This window comes from Rhinolophus hipposideros, assembly GCF_964194185.1.
Source record: "Rhinolophus hipposideros genome assembly, chromosome: 3".
Classification (NCBI taxonomy): Eukaryota; Metazoa; Chordata; class Mammalia; order Chiroptera; family Rhinolophidae; genus Rhinolophus; species Rhinolophus hipposideros.
This window is the reverse complement of record NC_138049.1, coordinates 103640840-103653163: the sequence shown is the minus strand read 5'-3', so window position 1 is coordinate 103653163 and position 12324 is coordinate 103640840. Positions and strand designations below refer to the sequence as shown.

Sequence of the window (12324 nt, the reverse complement as noted above, 5' to 3'; positions counted from 1 at the left end):
TCAGTGGCTTGAATTCTTGCTCTTCCAGATATAGACGAGTGTTCCTTTGATCGAACCTGTGATCACATATGTGTCAATACGCCGGGAAGCTTCCAGTGCCTCTGCCATCATGGCTATCTGCTCTATGGTGTCACCCACTGTGGGGGTAAGCCAGCAGATCTGCACCCTCAGCCACCCAGCCCCTCTCACCTCCTCACCCTTCGACTGAACCAACCCTTGCGTTGGCCTGTGGCTTCGGGCAGTCCTAGATACACGTCCCACGTCTGCATCCATCGTGATGAAAGGGGAGGAAGGAAGACAACTGGGAGTCGGGTACCAGGGAACAGTGTCCTGCCTCCAAACTTGTATCTGTCACCACCATCACTGCCACTTGACCCCCGTCCTTAGCTCCCAAACTACAGCCCCGCTGGTAGGTAGGAGTGGCAGGCTTGAGAAAGCTCATCAGCTTGGCCCCTTCTCAGTCATCCTTTTGACTGTGGACAGAGATCAGGGAAGGTCTTAGGTTTGGGCTCTTCTCAGGCCGCTAGTCATCTTGAACCCAAGGGCTTCACTCGCTGCCCACTCCCTGGCTCCTCCTCCTCCCCCACCGTCGCTTGTCTGTGTCTCCCCGCTCCTTCCCCCAGACGTGGATGAGTGCAGCATCAATCGGGGAGGTTGCCGCTTCGGCTGCATCAACACACCTGGCAGCTACCAGTGTACCTGCCCCGCAGGCCAGGGCCGGCTCCACTGGAACGGCAAGGATTGCACAGGTGGGCGGCGCCCTCTGCCGGCCACCGCCGGCACTGCAGTTTTGGGGGGTCCCGGAAAGTAAGGAGGTCTATACTGACGGGGCGTTAGGTAGTAGAGGGGGAAGAATATAGCCATTTGAGTTAGAGACATGAAGTTTCCGGTAAATAATCTCTTCATCCTTTCACTAGTCTCTGTGTACAATTGCAATTCTTCATGTAGCTCATTCTCTTTGTTCAAATTACCCAACTGAGGGAGAGGGTGGGAGAGGAAGGCCCTCTCCTCCTCAGGCTTCTCTCCCCTTCCCAGAGCCAGTAAAGTGTCAGAGCGGTCCTGGTGCCTCGAAAGCCATGCTCAGCTGCAACCGGTCTGGCAAGAAGGACACCTGTGCCCTGACCTGCCCCTCCCGCGCCCGGTTTTTGCCAGGTATGTAGAAGAGGTTGCTGGAGGGCTGGTGGGGAGGAAAGGCTGGCTGTTGGGGGCAGCTCCTCGGCTCCTCTCAGAGTCATGAACCGGTGGTGGGGGCTGTCGGGGACAGGTCAGAGCTGTGACAGCCCCCTTCTCTCAGAGTCTGAAAACGGCTTCACGGTGAGCTGTGGCACCCCCAGCCCCAGAGCCACTCCAGCCCGAGCTGGCCACACCGGGAACAGCACAAACTCCAACCACTGCCATGGTGAGTGCCCGCCCGGAGGCCCGTTCCCACCTGCTCTCTTGCTTATTGGCTCCTGTCTCTCTTCTTCCTGAGCCCCCGGCCTTACTCTTTTCTGGATCTCCTCCTTTTCTCTAGCGCTGCCGCCTTGCTCCCTCTGCCACTAACATCTGCTTCCCTTGACTTTCGTAATCCCTCTCCTCCAGCCAAGCGCTGGCTTATTGCCCAGCTTCTCAACACCCTCCACAGCAGCCCTCACCCCCAGGGGGCTCCCAGGCTGTGCTGAGCTTCTACCATCCCTCTAGAGGCTGCAGTGCTGTCCGTTAAACAGCGGGCCTCCTTCAAGATCAAGGACGCCAAGTGCCGTTTGCACCTGCGAAACAAAGGCAAAATGGAGGAGGCTGGCAGAATGCTGGGACCAGGTCTGGACTGGGGACCCCACTCCATCGGGATGTCTGGCCACCTAACCCTTCCCACCTCTCAGCTCCTCCGCTTAGCGAGATCTCCAAAACCCCACTGGCACCCTGAACTCTGGAAAGAGCAGGGGCAAAAGTAGTGGCAGGCACAGAGCCCAAGAAGTCCTAGGTACCCCCCACACCCACTCATTCATATCCTAGACGAAAAGAGAACTGAGACAGTTATAGTCAGAGACCTGCTGAGGTCTGTCTGGCTTGGGGTGGAAAAGTGACAGCTAGAAGTAAGAACTTTCCCTGTCCCCAGGAGGTGTCCCTGGGGTTGACAAGGCCTCTCCCCCAGGTGGTGCCCCCTGCTCTGACTGCCAGGTCACCTTCATCCACCTCAAGTGTGACTCCTCTCGGAAGGGCAAGGGCCGGCGGGCCCGGACCCCTCCAGGCAAGGAGGTCACTCGGCTCACCCTGGAACTGGAGGCAGAGGTCAGAGCCGAAGAAACCACAGGTGGGACTAGGGGCGCTGTTGGAAGGAGGGTGGAAAGGGAAGGCACAGGTAGGGGAACCACAAGTCTCAAGAGCAAAGGGAAGGGGCGGAGTCTCTACTAAGGGCAGACCTGCCTAATGCCAAGCCCAGAGCCAGTCCCTCTTACCTTCTATCTTTGCTCACTTGCCCCCCTGCTCATAGTCACTTTTCCTTTCTCTTCCTTCCATGACTCATACCACCATCCACCACCAGCTGGCTGTGGGCTACCCTGCCTCCGACAGCGGATGGAACGGAGGCTGAAAGGGTCCCTGAAGATGCTTAGAAAGTCTATTAACCAGGACCGCTTCCTCCTGCGCCTGGCAGGCCTTGATTATGAGCTGGCCCACAAGCCGGGCCCGGTAGCTGGGGAGCGAGCCGAGCTGGTGGAGGCCTGCAGACCCGGGCAGCAGCGCACTGGGGCCAAGTGTGGTAAGGCAGCTTGCTGGGACACCGGGGAGCATGGGAGAGGGAAGGCCCGCTCGGGCCTGGCTCAGAGCAGGATGCTTTGCGGTCTCAGCGGCATCTCTCAAATTGTGAGGCAGCCAAGACCCTCCTGCCCATTATCCGCCCCTCCCTGGTTCCAGACTGAAATCTAGAAGGACGACAGGTGGGGCCACCAATCATCCTGAACATGGTGTTGGCCTCTGATTCTCCCAAGCAGGCTTCTGTCTGTTTCCAGACACAGAGATTCTCCATGAATCTGGGGGAGCGGGAAGGGGAGTCCCAGGCCTGGGTGGTGGGAAATAGGGGGGGTGGGTGGCTAGCGCGGCCGACTCTCCCTCAGTCAGCTGCCCGCAGGGAACGTATTACCACGGCCAGACGGAGCAGTGTGTGCCATGCCCAGCGGGCACCTTCCAGGAGAGAGAAGGGCAGCTCTCCTGCGACCTTTGCCCTGGGAGTGATGCCCACGGGCCTCTTGGAGCCACCAACGTCACCACGTGTGCAGGTGCCAGGGGAACAAACAATGCAGAGTGGGGTAGGGTGGGCACTGGGACGCCCGTGGGCATGGGATTTCCCCAGGGCAGGCCCAGGCTCCAGGCCACTCTCCTAGTCAACATCCTGTTTGTGTGCCTCTGTCCCTGAGACCGGGTGACCCCAAAGGGATGACCAGGACCACCCCCATCAGAGTTGGGCCCTTGGTTCATTGCAGGTCAGTGCTCACCTGGCCAACACTCTGTAGATGGGTTCAAGCCCTGCCAGCCATGCCCACGTGGCACCTACCAACCTGAAGCGGGACGGACTCTGTGCTTCCCTTGTGGTGGGGGCCTTACCACCAAGCACGAGGGGGCCATCTCCTTCCAAGACTGTGACACCAAAGGTGAGTGGTCTACTCACCCCATCAGGTGACTCCGACCCCAACTACATCCCCAAAAAACTCTCCAAACCCCCCAGAGCAGACCTTAGTTTGCTGTCCTATCATCTTCCCCAAACCAGGAAAGGCCCAGCTGCCTGACCAATCACGCCACCCTGCTCACAGGACCTACCCTGACCCTCCATAAGCCACGGCCTGGGAACTGGGGAATAAAGAGCAGCCCCAATTACCTTCTGCTTCAGAGAGCTGGGAGCACATTCCCCTCAATACTATTAATGAGTCTCTGTACAGGTTTGCACGGCACTCAGTTCCTGAAAGAAAAGGACTGCCAACCACTCTGTCATGTTTGTTTTTCCCTGGGCTTAAATTGTGGCCTGACTAGGAAAGGCTGGCACTCTGGAAAGAACCTGGTGTCTTTCACCTCCTGAGTGTCCAAGAGTGGCGCCTGGACATGTGTGCTGCCCACCCTGTGCCCAGCACTCCCCGTGCCGCCGTCTTAACTCCCGCCTCCCCTTGTCTGCAGTCCAGTGCTCCCCCGGGCACTACTACAACACCAGTACCCATCGCTGCATCCGCTGTGCCATGGGGTCCTATCAGCCCGACTTCCGCCAGAACTTCTGTACCCGCTGTCCAGGAAACACAAGCACTGACTTCGATGGCTCCACCAGTGTGGCCCAGTGCAAGAGTATGTGGCAGGCCAGGCTGGGGAAAAGGGGCTAGAGGCCTGGGAGCAAGGGGCACAGGAAGAAGCGAGTCGGGGGATTAAGCCAACAGGGAGCGGGGCTGGGATGTGTATGGGCAGGGAAGTCCCACCCTGTGTCTCTCCCCAGCCCACTCAATCTCAGGACCGGTTTCTGGGCTGGGCCCTGTAGCACCCTCTCCCTGGAGACAGGGTAACAGGGAGGCAGAGACAGATGAGGTGAGATGAAAAGGCACTAAAAGAGCAGGAAGGAAGGTGGACCCGGAACTTGGAGACGAGATGATGGGCTAGGAAGGTGGCTCCCTCCATGAGTCTGATTTCCACTTCAGAACTCTTCAGTTTGCCGCCCATTTCCCCACTGACTTCCCTTCTCTTTCTTGCTTTGTCCATGGCGCTTGGCTACAGATCGGCAGTGCGGAGGGGAGCTGGGTGAGTTCACTGGCTACATTGAGTCCCCCAACTACCCAGGCAACTACCCAGCCGGCGTGGAGTGCGTCTGGAACATCAACCCCCCACCCAAGCGCAAGATCCTCATCGTGGTGCCCGAGATCTTCCTGCCATCTGAGGACGAGTGTGGGGACGTCCTCGTCATGAGAAAGAACTGTGGGTGGCTGCAGAGCTGGGCCCGGGAAGGGCAGTCCAAGTGTGGCTGGGAGCGAGGGAGGGCGGGAGAGAGAGCAGAACGGGAAGAGGTGGGGCAGTGAGGAGGGAGGCCGTGGGCGGGGAGCAGCCAGTAAAGAAAACGGCAGTGCAGGCTCCGTGGACGTGGACAGCAGTTAGGAACGCCGGCTCTGGGACTAGCACTCCAGCAGCGCTGCAGGTGTCGCTTTCCGATTCTGGCATTTTTGCTGCTCCATTCATGTCAATGTCAGAGTTCTTACACTACGGGTGCCTGGATGTCAGAGAGGAGCTGTGCACCGAGCCAGGGCGGGGGAAGACAGTGTGTGTGGTGTGGGAGGGGGCGAGCTTCCTTGGCACTATCACCCTCACAGCCCTCACTGCAGGAGGGTGTGGGTCACCTGCCCGCCTGTCCTGACCTGCTGCTTGCCTTCCCAGCCTCCCCATCCTCCATCACCACCTACGAGACCTGCCAGACCTACGAGCGCCCCATTGCCTTCACAGCCCGCTCTCGGAAGCTCTGGATCAACTTCAAGACAAGCGAGGCCAACAGCGCCCGTGGCTTCCAGATCCCCTACGTGACCTATGACGGTGAGCAGGGGCAGGAGAGCCGGGGAGGCGGGCGAGCAGGGGAGCAGGGGCTGGCTCACTCGGGGGCCTTGGGAGGCCAGGAGACGAGCAGAAGCGTCCTCACTCCAAGCCCTGCCCTTGGTTGGCCTTGCAGAGGACTATGAGCAGCTGGTGGAAGACATTGTGCGAGACGGCCGACTCTATGCATCTGAAAACCACCAGGAGATTTTAAAGGCAAGTGAACATGCACCACAACGACGGCCAACATTTAATGACTGTAACATCACGCATACTACCTGCTTACACACACATTCTCATTGACACACATAATAGTTCCGTGAAGTAGCTCCTTTCATCATCCCCAGGATAAAGATGAGAAACCCAGGGCACAGAGAATTACAGAACTGCCCGGTGGTGAAGCTGGGGTTTCAGCCTAAGCCCATCTGACTGTAGTGTTATCCGCCGCTTAGGGGAAGAGAAAGGGAAGACGAGGAGATGAAATGTCCCCTAGCTCTTCCACCAAACATACAGGGAAATGAGGTACATAGAAAGGTACTTTTGCGTAAGTCCCTTCCTTCCCTTATTCCTGCCTCAGCTCCCTCAGAAAAGCAGATGAGTGCGGCGTTTCTCAGAGTTAATTCAGCACAGACTCTTTTAAAGGAAAAGAAATGTTTTTAATATTGAAGACAAAGAGACACCTGGGTCCGTGGATCCCAGTTTGAGAAAATCTTACTGAAGAAGCTATAATCCTTGTCACCGTATTATCCTTCATAAATTATTGTTGCAAAAAAAGTTTTATCTCTATGAGTAATAATTTTTGTCCCGTCATCAAGCTAAGAGACATGATGACAAAAATCTACATCTTGCAGGCTGCAAAGAATATACTGTATTTTGCCACGTATAATGTGCTCCTGTGTATAATGCACACCCACGTTTTTGGCTCAAACTTTCAGGGGGGAAAATCTTTCGTTTTAATTCAAATTTTCATTTGCTTACATTCAGGTACTTGTTTTTGTATTATAAAGGATTTTAGCGTTTATTTTTTAACATATTATGATATAAGAAATTTTATGTAACAAATCATTACAAAATACAGGAACAGGTACAAAATACAGGAACAAGGTACAAGAAATTTTATGTACCGGTAACAAATTTAACAATATTTACGCATCATAGAAGGCCAAGAACTCTTCAACAAAACTGATGATCGTATTCCAGGATATTGTTTTGCATACGGATATTGTTACTGATTTCTAGAGTTACACTTTTAACTCATAAGCATAAATAAAACAATTAAAAACATTGATATAGATACAGAATTAGTACTACCCATGTATAATGAACGCACATCCTTTTTCCCTCACAGATTTGGGCAAAAAACGTGCACGTTATACACAGCAAAATATGGTAATTTCAGCAGCGCTTGTCATACATTTTTTAATGCATCTGAATTATTTCAAATATGCTGAAACTCCAATGCAAAGCTGTTTTGATTAAAGTGGGGATGAGAGGCTGGAAGACCCACCTCTTATTTTAAAAATCTGCCGATGCAATGCGAAGAACACTGGCCTAGAAGCCAGAAGGTCTGAATCCCAAAGCCTGGTCTTTAGAACGCTCCCTACACATCATGCTGCTACGTCAGACAGGGTGGGCAGGAAAGGCCTCTGAGGAGAGGAGACCTGAATAAGGTAAAGGACGACCCATTAGACCATCAAGACAGGAGGAGCGTTCCCAGCTAAGGAGCATGGAGCTGTGGCATGTTTACCTTGAGAAAGCCAGTGCGGCTCAGCAGAGTGAGGAAGAGGTGAGGGGGATGGAAGAGAGAGAGCAGGGCATTCCACCCATGGGCCATGCACGGCACTTGGCTTTATTGAGTGAAAAGAACCACAGAGCTGCTGTGAATGGCCAAAGGACATGATCTAATGAAAACCTGGAAAGGTCACTGGCTATTGTGGGGAGAAGAGTGTGTAGAAGTGCAGGGTAGGTAGGCAGAAGCATGGAGACCACTCAGGAGGCTACTGCCATGGTCCCCGTGAGAGACGATGGTGGCCTGGGCAGGGCAGCAGCTGTGGAGACAGGGAGAGGTGGTCAGACCCTGGATATAGATTGAAGATAGAATCACAGGATTTGCTGTGGTTGGAGCAGATGAGAGGGACCCAGAATGGTGCTGAGGATGGGGCCCTGAGCCCTGGAAGGAAGGGGTGCCCCTGACCAAGCTGTAGAGTTCTAGAGGAGCAGGCGGTGGGGATGGGATCCAGGGCTCCCCTCTGGGTGTGCCTATTCCACACCATGAGGGGCTACCACTGACCTGAAGCCGGGCTCCTCTGCCAGCCGTGATGCTGAGGCTGACACTGCTGCCCGCCACCCTCTAGGACAAGAAGCTCATCAAGGCCTTCTTTGAGGTGCTGGCCCACCCTCAGAACTACTTCAAGTACACAGAGAAGCACAAGGAGATGCTGCCCAAATCCTTCATCAAGCTGCTCCGCTCCAAAGTTTCCAGCTTCCTGAGGCCCTACAAATAGTGCCCGTAAGCCCAAGAGCCAGGTGTTGAAGACCCCAGACTCCTTAGCCCTCGGAGCCGGCGGCCCCCATCCGCAGACAAGGAGCTCGCTCCTCTCTCTTTGGATAAAAAGAATATCACTACACAGACCAAGAACTCTCCCTTTCTTCCTCTCTCGCTTCCTTTCCTTGTCCCTCTCTGCCTCTCTCTGTCTCTCTCTGTCTCTCTCTGTCTCTTTCTCTCTCTTTCCCTCTCTCCTGTTTTCCCTTTTCCTACAAGCTCCCTGGAAAAGCCATTCAGTGCTGGCTCTGTTCCCCCTGAGGGGTGAAGGAACAGCACCCCCTCCTTCTGCTCCCCACCCACACTGCCCATTTCACCAGCTCACATCCCTGACCCCATCAGCTTGGAAGGATGCCAGAGGCCCACCCAAAGAAGTGGGTCTAGTGGGGGACAGGGAGGGGGAAGAGGGGCTTCTGCCATTCTAGGGTTGTGCCTTGCTAGTCAGGAGCCAGAATGTCCCTGCCCCAGGTGATTCTAACAGCCCAGGGTTCTGCCAACGCAGCCTTTGACTTACAAGCTTAATGCCGGCACTGGTCGTCTGGGGCACATGGTCCGAGCCCTGGGCTGCCCCACACACTGCTTCGTTGTCTCTGCAGTTCCTCTCCTTCTCCCCCCACAGTCTGCCTGGGGTCCAATCCCAGGGCTTACAAAAGGCCCACAGCACTGGGCTCGTGGACACCGCTGAATACGGAAGAGCAGCAGGCATTACCATGTTGAATGCACTGCTGTCACTCCCGGAGAGAGACTAGGGCTCTGCAGGGCAGAAACCAGGTTTTCAAGCATCGCCAAGAGAAAGAAAAGGAAAAAAAAAAAAGGAACGAAAACGTATCATCTAAAGGACTAGACTACAGAACAATTGGAAGCCAGCCTGAAACACTAATCCCTTTTCATTTGTCTTCCTTGGCCCAGCCGTCCTCTCACACACCACCCCCAGTGCTCCCTGGGGGAGCCCTACTCTCCAAGCTAAGTGTTGTGCTTCAAGAAACATAGCTGCCCAGCGGAAGCTGGCCTGGGCCTTACCCCAGAGCTGTCTTTCCCTTGTAGCCACAGATGGCTTGTGGGCTCCACCAAAGAGGACCCCGCTCGGTACCAGCCCAAAGCCACCTACCTCTGCCCCAGGCTGTGGGCAGCGAGAGGAATGTGTGTGCACTTGGCAAGCCTTCTGCCCACATCTAATAAGTGCAATCATTTTGAGTCTTTCTATGTTGTCTAGAGGGAGGGGTTTTTGTTTTCTGGTTTTGTTCTTTTTTGTTGTTGTTTGTTTGTTTCTTTCTCCTCTATTAGAACAACCCTATTTATAGCTGCCCAAAAGAGAAGAGTATATGTTTGGAGTGGAAGAAAAAAGGTCTTGAATCTCATGAACTTTGCGAGCTGGAGCATCTGATCTGTCTACTCCACACCCAGTTGCCCTCAGGCTTCTAGAGCCCCTGCCTTGCGTCACCAGGGCCGTGGCTCAGAGGCACGAGATGTGTAGGACGTTATGGCGCAGGAAGGAGAGGCCTGTGTTTGCTATCCTGCTATCCCCTGTCTCCATGGATTCAGCATGGACCTCGTGATTACAGAGGCCGATGGAACTGGTCACTGATTCTCCACCCCACGTAGGGAAAACCTCTGTCTTTCCCCTGCTTTTCATCCTGTTTTCCCCTAGGGTGCAGATGGAAGAGAAGCAGGACAAACCCCTGGGGATGGGCTGATGCAGGGTCCTAAGGGCAGAGACAAGGCTGGAGGAGCCAAGAATAGGAGCGTTATCCAGGCGTGACGTTTTCTGCCTGACCTTGGCCGTTCTGCCTGCCCCTACCTGTTCACCATTCCCGCTGGGAGTTGACGTCAAGCCTAGCATCCTCAAGTACTGCTTTCCAAAAGGGTGAAGAATCAAGTCCATGCCCAAGCCCAGGTCCTGCACACACTCCACCCTCATTCTGCTGCTGCCTGTAAAATTATTTTCCATTTGCTCCTTCTAGTTCCCCCAAAGCTGTATTCCTATTCAATCAAAGGCTACCAATTAACTCGTAGTGTTATTTCTAAGTGACTGTCCCGGGCTACTGCTCCGCTGGGAAACTCATCACTAGCTAAAGGAGCCTGACCCCCTCCTTTCCCCCTTAGTGGCAGCCAGCAGTGAAAACAGCCTTAGGTAGTAGTAGATACCCCACGTCACAGCTGGCTCCTGACATCCATGAGCCAACACCGTGGCCCTTATGGGCAGAGTGTCTGGCTGCCTTTGTCTCTCTGGGTCAAAGGGGGTGCTGCTATAAAGAACCAAAATGTCTCCTTCCAAGCAGGGAAATGGTAATTTATAGAAGTACCCACACTTCCCAGGAAATTACATGAAAACTGCTTTAATCGTCTTTGATCATCCCGTTTGTCCACCAGAAACTAGGATCACTTTGTGATTCCTCTCTCCCTACCATTTTGCATCTCTCTCAGAAAGCCAGTGCTTCCCGATTTATGCTTTCAGGGTCTGGCTTCTCCTTGCTCTCTTCCTCTCCTGTCACCCCATACGTACACACACACAAACACATTTCCTCCATTCAGTTATTCCATGGTTTCTGGGACCTGCAATGACTTCCACAATATGGAAAGTACAGACCACTAGGCTTCTTCACTGATGTCAAGGCAGAGGTTGGTGAGCAGGTGGAGACCTGCTCAAGTCCACCAAAGCCAATTAGGTTGTCCAAGTTGGGGGTTAAGAACCCAGGCAAAGCTGCTGCTGAAACTATGGAGGAAGCCGCCCTGGGGCATCAAACTAGGGATTAAATGGACTGAATGAGGAGTCAACACTCAGGGACTCTCTAGGCCTTTACAGGTCAGACGGAAAACTAGGATTTTACCAGTGTGGGGAAGTGGAAAGACGGTATAAATGGGACCCCTTCATGAAATCAGCCCAGAGGCCTCTCTGCAGGATGGGTGTTTCCACGGTGCTGGAAGGTTTCATTTATTTTAGTACAAAACCGGTGCTGATCTGAGTCTGGGAGTGGGAAGCCATTTCTGCAAGAGCTCTGAGCGCCAAGTGATGCACATCAGAAAGGCACTTATATCCTCAGCCACACACAATCTCTTCCTTCTCTGCCTCCCGCTTTCTGTGCGAGAAGCCAGGCCCATTCCCTAAATCCGAGGGAATCTCGGAGTCAGGAGAAAACTGACCAGAGCTGGCCTGCCCAGGGCCTACACGTCCTCAGAGGCTGACAGTGAGCTGTGACCGCTCTGACTTCCTCAGGATTAGGTTCCTTGGAGGTGATGGAGGCTCAGAGTTATTGCTGAAAGTTCAGTAATACAGTTCTGGTCTTTGGCCCTAAGGAAACTTTTTATACTCAAGAAGTGTTCTCCAGGTGCATGTGTGAGGTGACTCTGGAGTGCATTAGGAGGTCATATCTCAAAATGTCAGAAAACGTCGTCAAGCATTCAGACTTTTGTATTTGCTGCTTAACCTCAAGTAAGAGACTCAAACTAGGGGGAGGAAGAAAAAGTATAATGACTGTAGGCAGAAAATAATGTTAACCTGACTGGCTTCTTTCTTAAGAACAGTAAGAAAAAAGTGAAGCCAACAACACAAGGATGTCTTTAAATCCGACCTGTCTCCATGGCGGCACACCCCCTGTCCTTGGGCCATTGTTTGGACTAGGAACCCTTTAAGAAAAGACGTGATTAGAGGGAATCCCCAGTTCTGTTACCAGCTAGACAGCACAGACTAGCAGTATGGACAAGCTGAAAACTTCATTCTGTGTGAGTTGGACTGAAGTTTCAGAGAATAATCATTATCACGTGGGAGGCCTTTTCTTTTCATGCAGAAGAAATCTCAAAATATTGTATTTATATCTGCCTTCCACTGCTGCCAATATAGTAATCATCTCCTACACAATCAATAATAAACAGTAAATGATGCAGTTCATAGAATATTTTGCACTTGGGGGAAAAATGTATCTGAACTTGTAAAAAGAAATGTTTGGATTTTGTATTGTCTTTTTTATTATTATTATTAAAATACTAATGAAACTCCTCAGCGTCGATTGCTTAACCTAGAGCTGCAAAAGAGCTTTGAGGAGACAAAGTGTCATCTGGCTTCCACATAGGACTTACCCAAATTTTCCATTTGTCCATCTTCTTCCTAGTGGTTTTAGAATTTGAAAAGGCTTGTCTCTTTTGTCTACCGTGTTTCCCCCAAAATAAGACCTAGCCGGACCATCAGCTCTAAGGCAGGCATGGACCAGGAGCAAAAATTAATGTAAGACCCGGTATTATATTATGTTATATTATTATAT

The 12324-nt window shown here is 52.9% G+C and overlaps 1 protein-coding gene across 1 annotated transcript in view; it reads left to right on the top strand.

Annotated features, from left to right (window-relative positions):
- SCUBE3 (signal peptide, CUB domain and EGF like domain containing 3) overlaps positions 1 to 10066 on the top strand; it is a gene marked incomplete at its 5' end in the record, with an annotated part of 33640 nt that extends 23574 nt beyond the window's left edge. Inside the window, 14 exons of the mRNA XM_081039619.1 lie at positions 29 to 145; positions 624 to 749; positions 1036 to 1152; positions 1295 to 1399; positions 1681 to 1797; positions 2132 to 2290; positions 2522 to 2737; positions 3093 to 3254; positions 3459 to 3626; positions 4144 to 4305; positions 4726 to 4923; positions 5377 to 5529; positions 5663 to 5742; positions 7881 to 10066. Of these exons, the coding sequence (XP_080895745.1) occupies positions 29 to 145; positions 624 to 749; positions 1036 to 1152; positions 1295 to 1399; positions 1681 to 1797; positions 2132 to 2290; positions 2522 to 2737; positions 3093 to 3254; positions 3459 to 3626; positions 4144 to 4305; positions 4726 to 4923; positions 5377 to 5529; positions 5663 to 5742; positions 7881 to 8030 (2030 nt within the window). The 3' untranslated portion in view covers positions 8031 to 10066. The remainder of the gene's footprint in view (positions 1 to 28; positions 146 to 623; positions 750 to 1035; positions 1153 to 1294; positions 1400 to 1680; positions 1798 to 2131; positions 2291 to 2521; positions 2738 to 3092; positions 3255 to 3458; positions 3627 to 4143; positions 4306 to 4725; positions 4924 to 5376; positions 5530 to 5662; positions 5743 to 7880) is intronic.
- Between the last annotated feature and the right edge of the window lie 2258 nt (positions 10067 to 12324).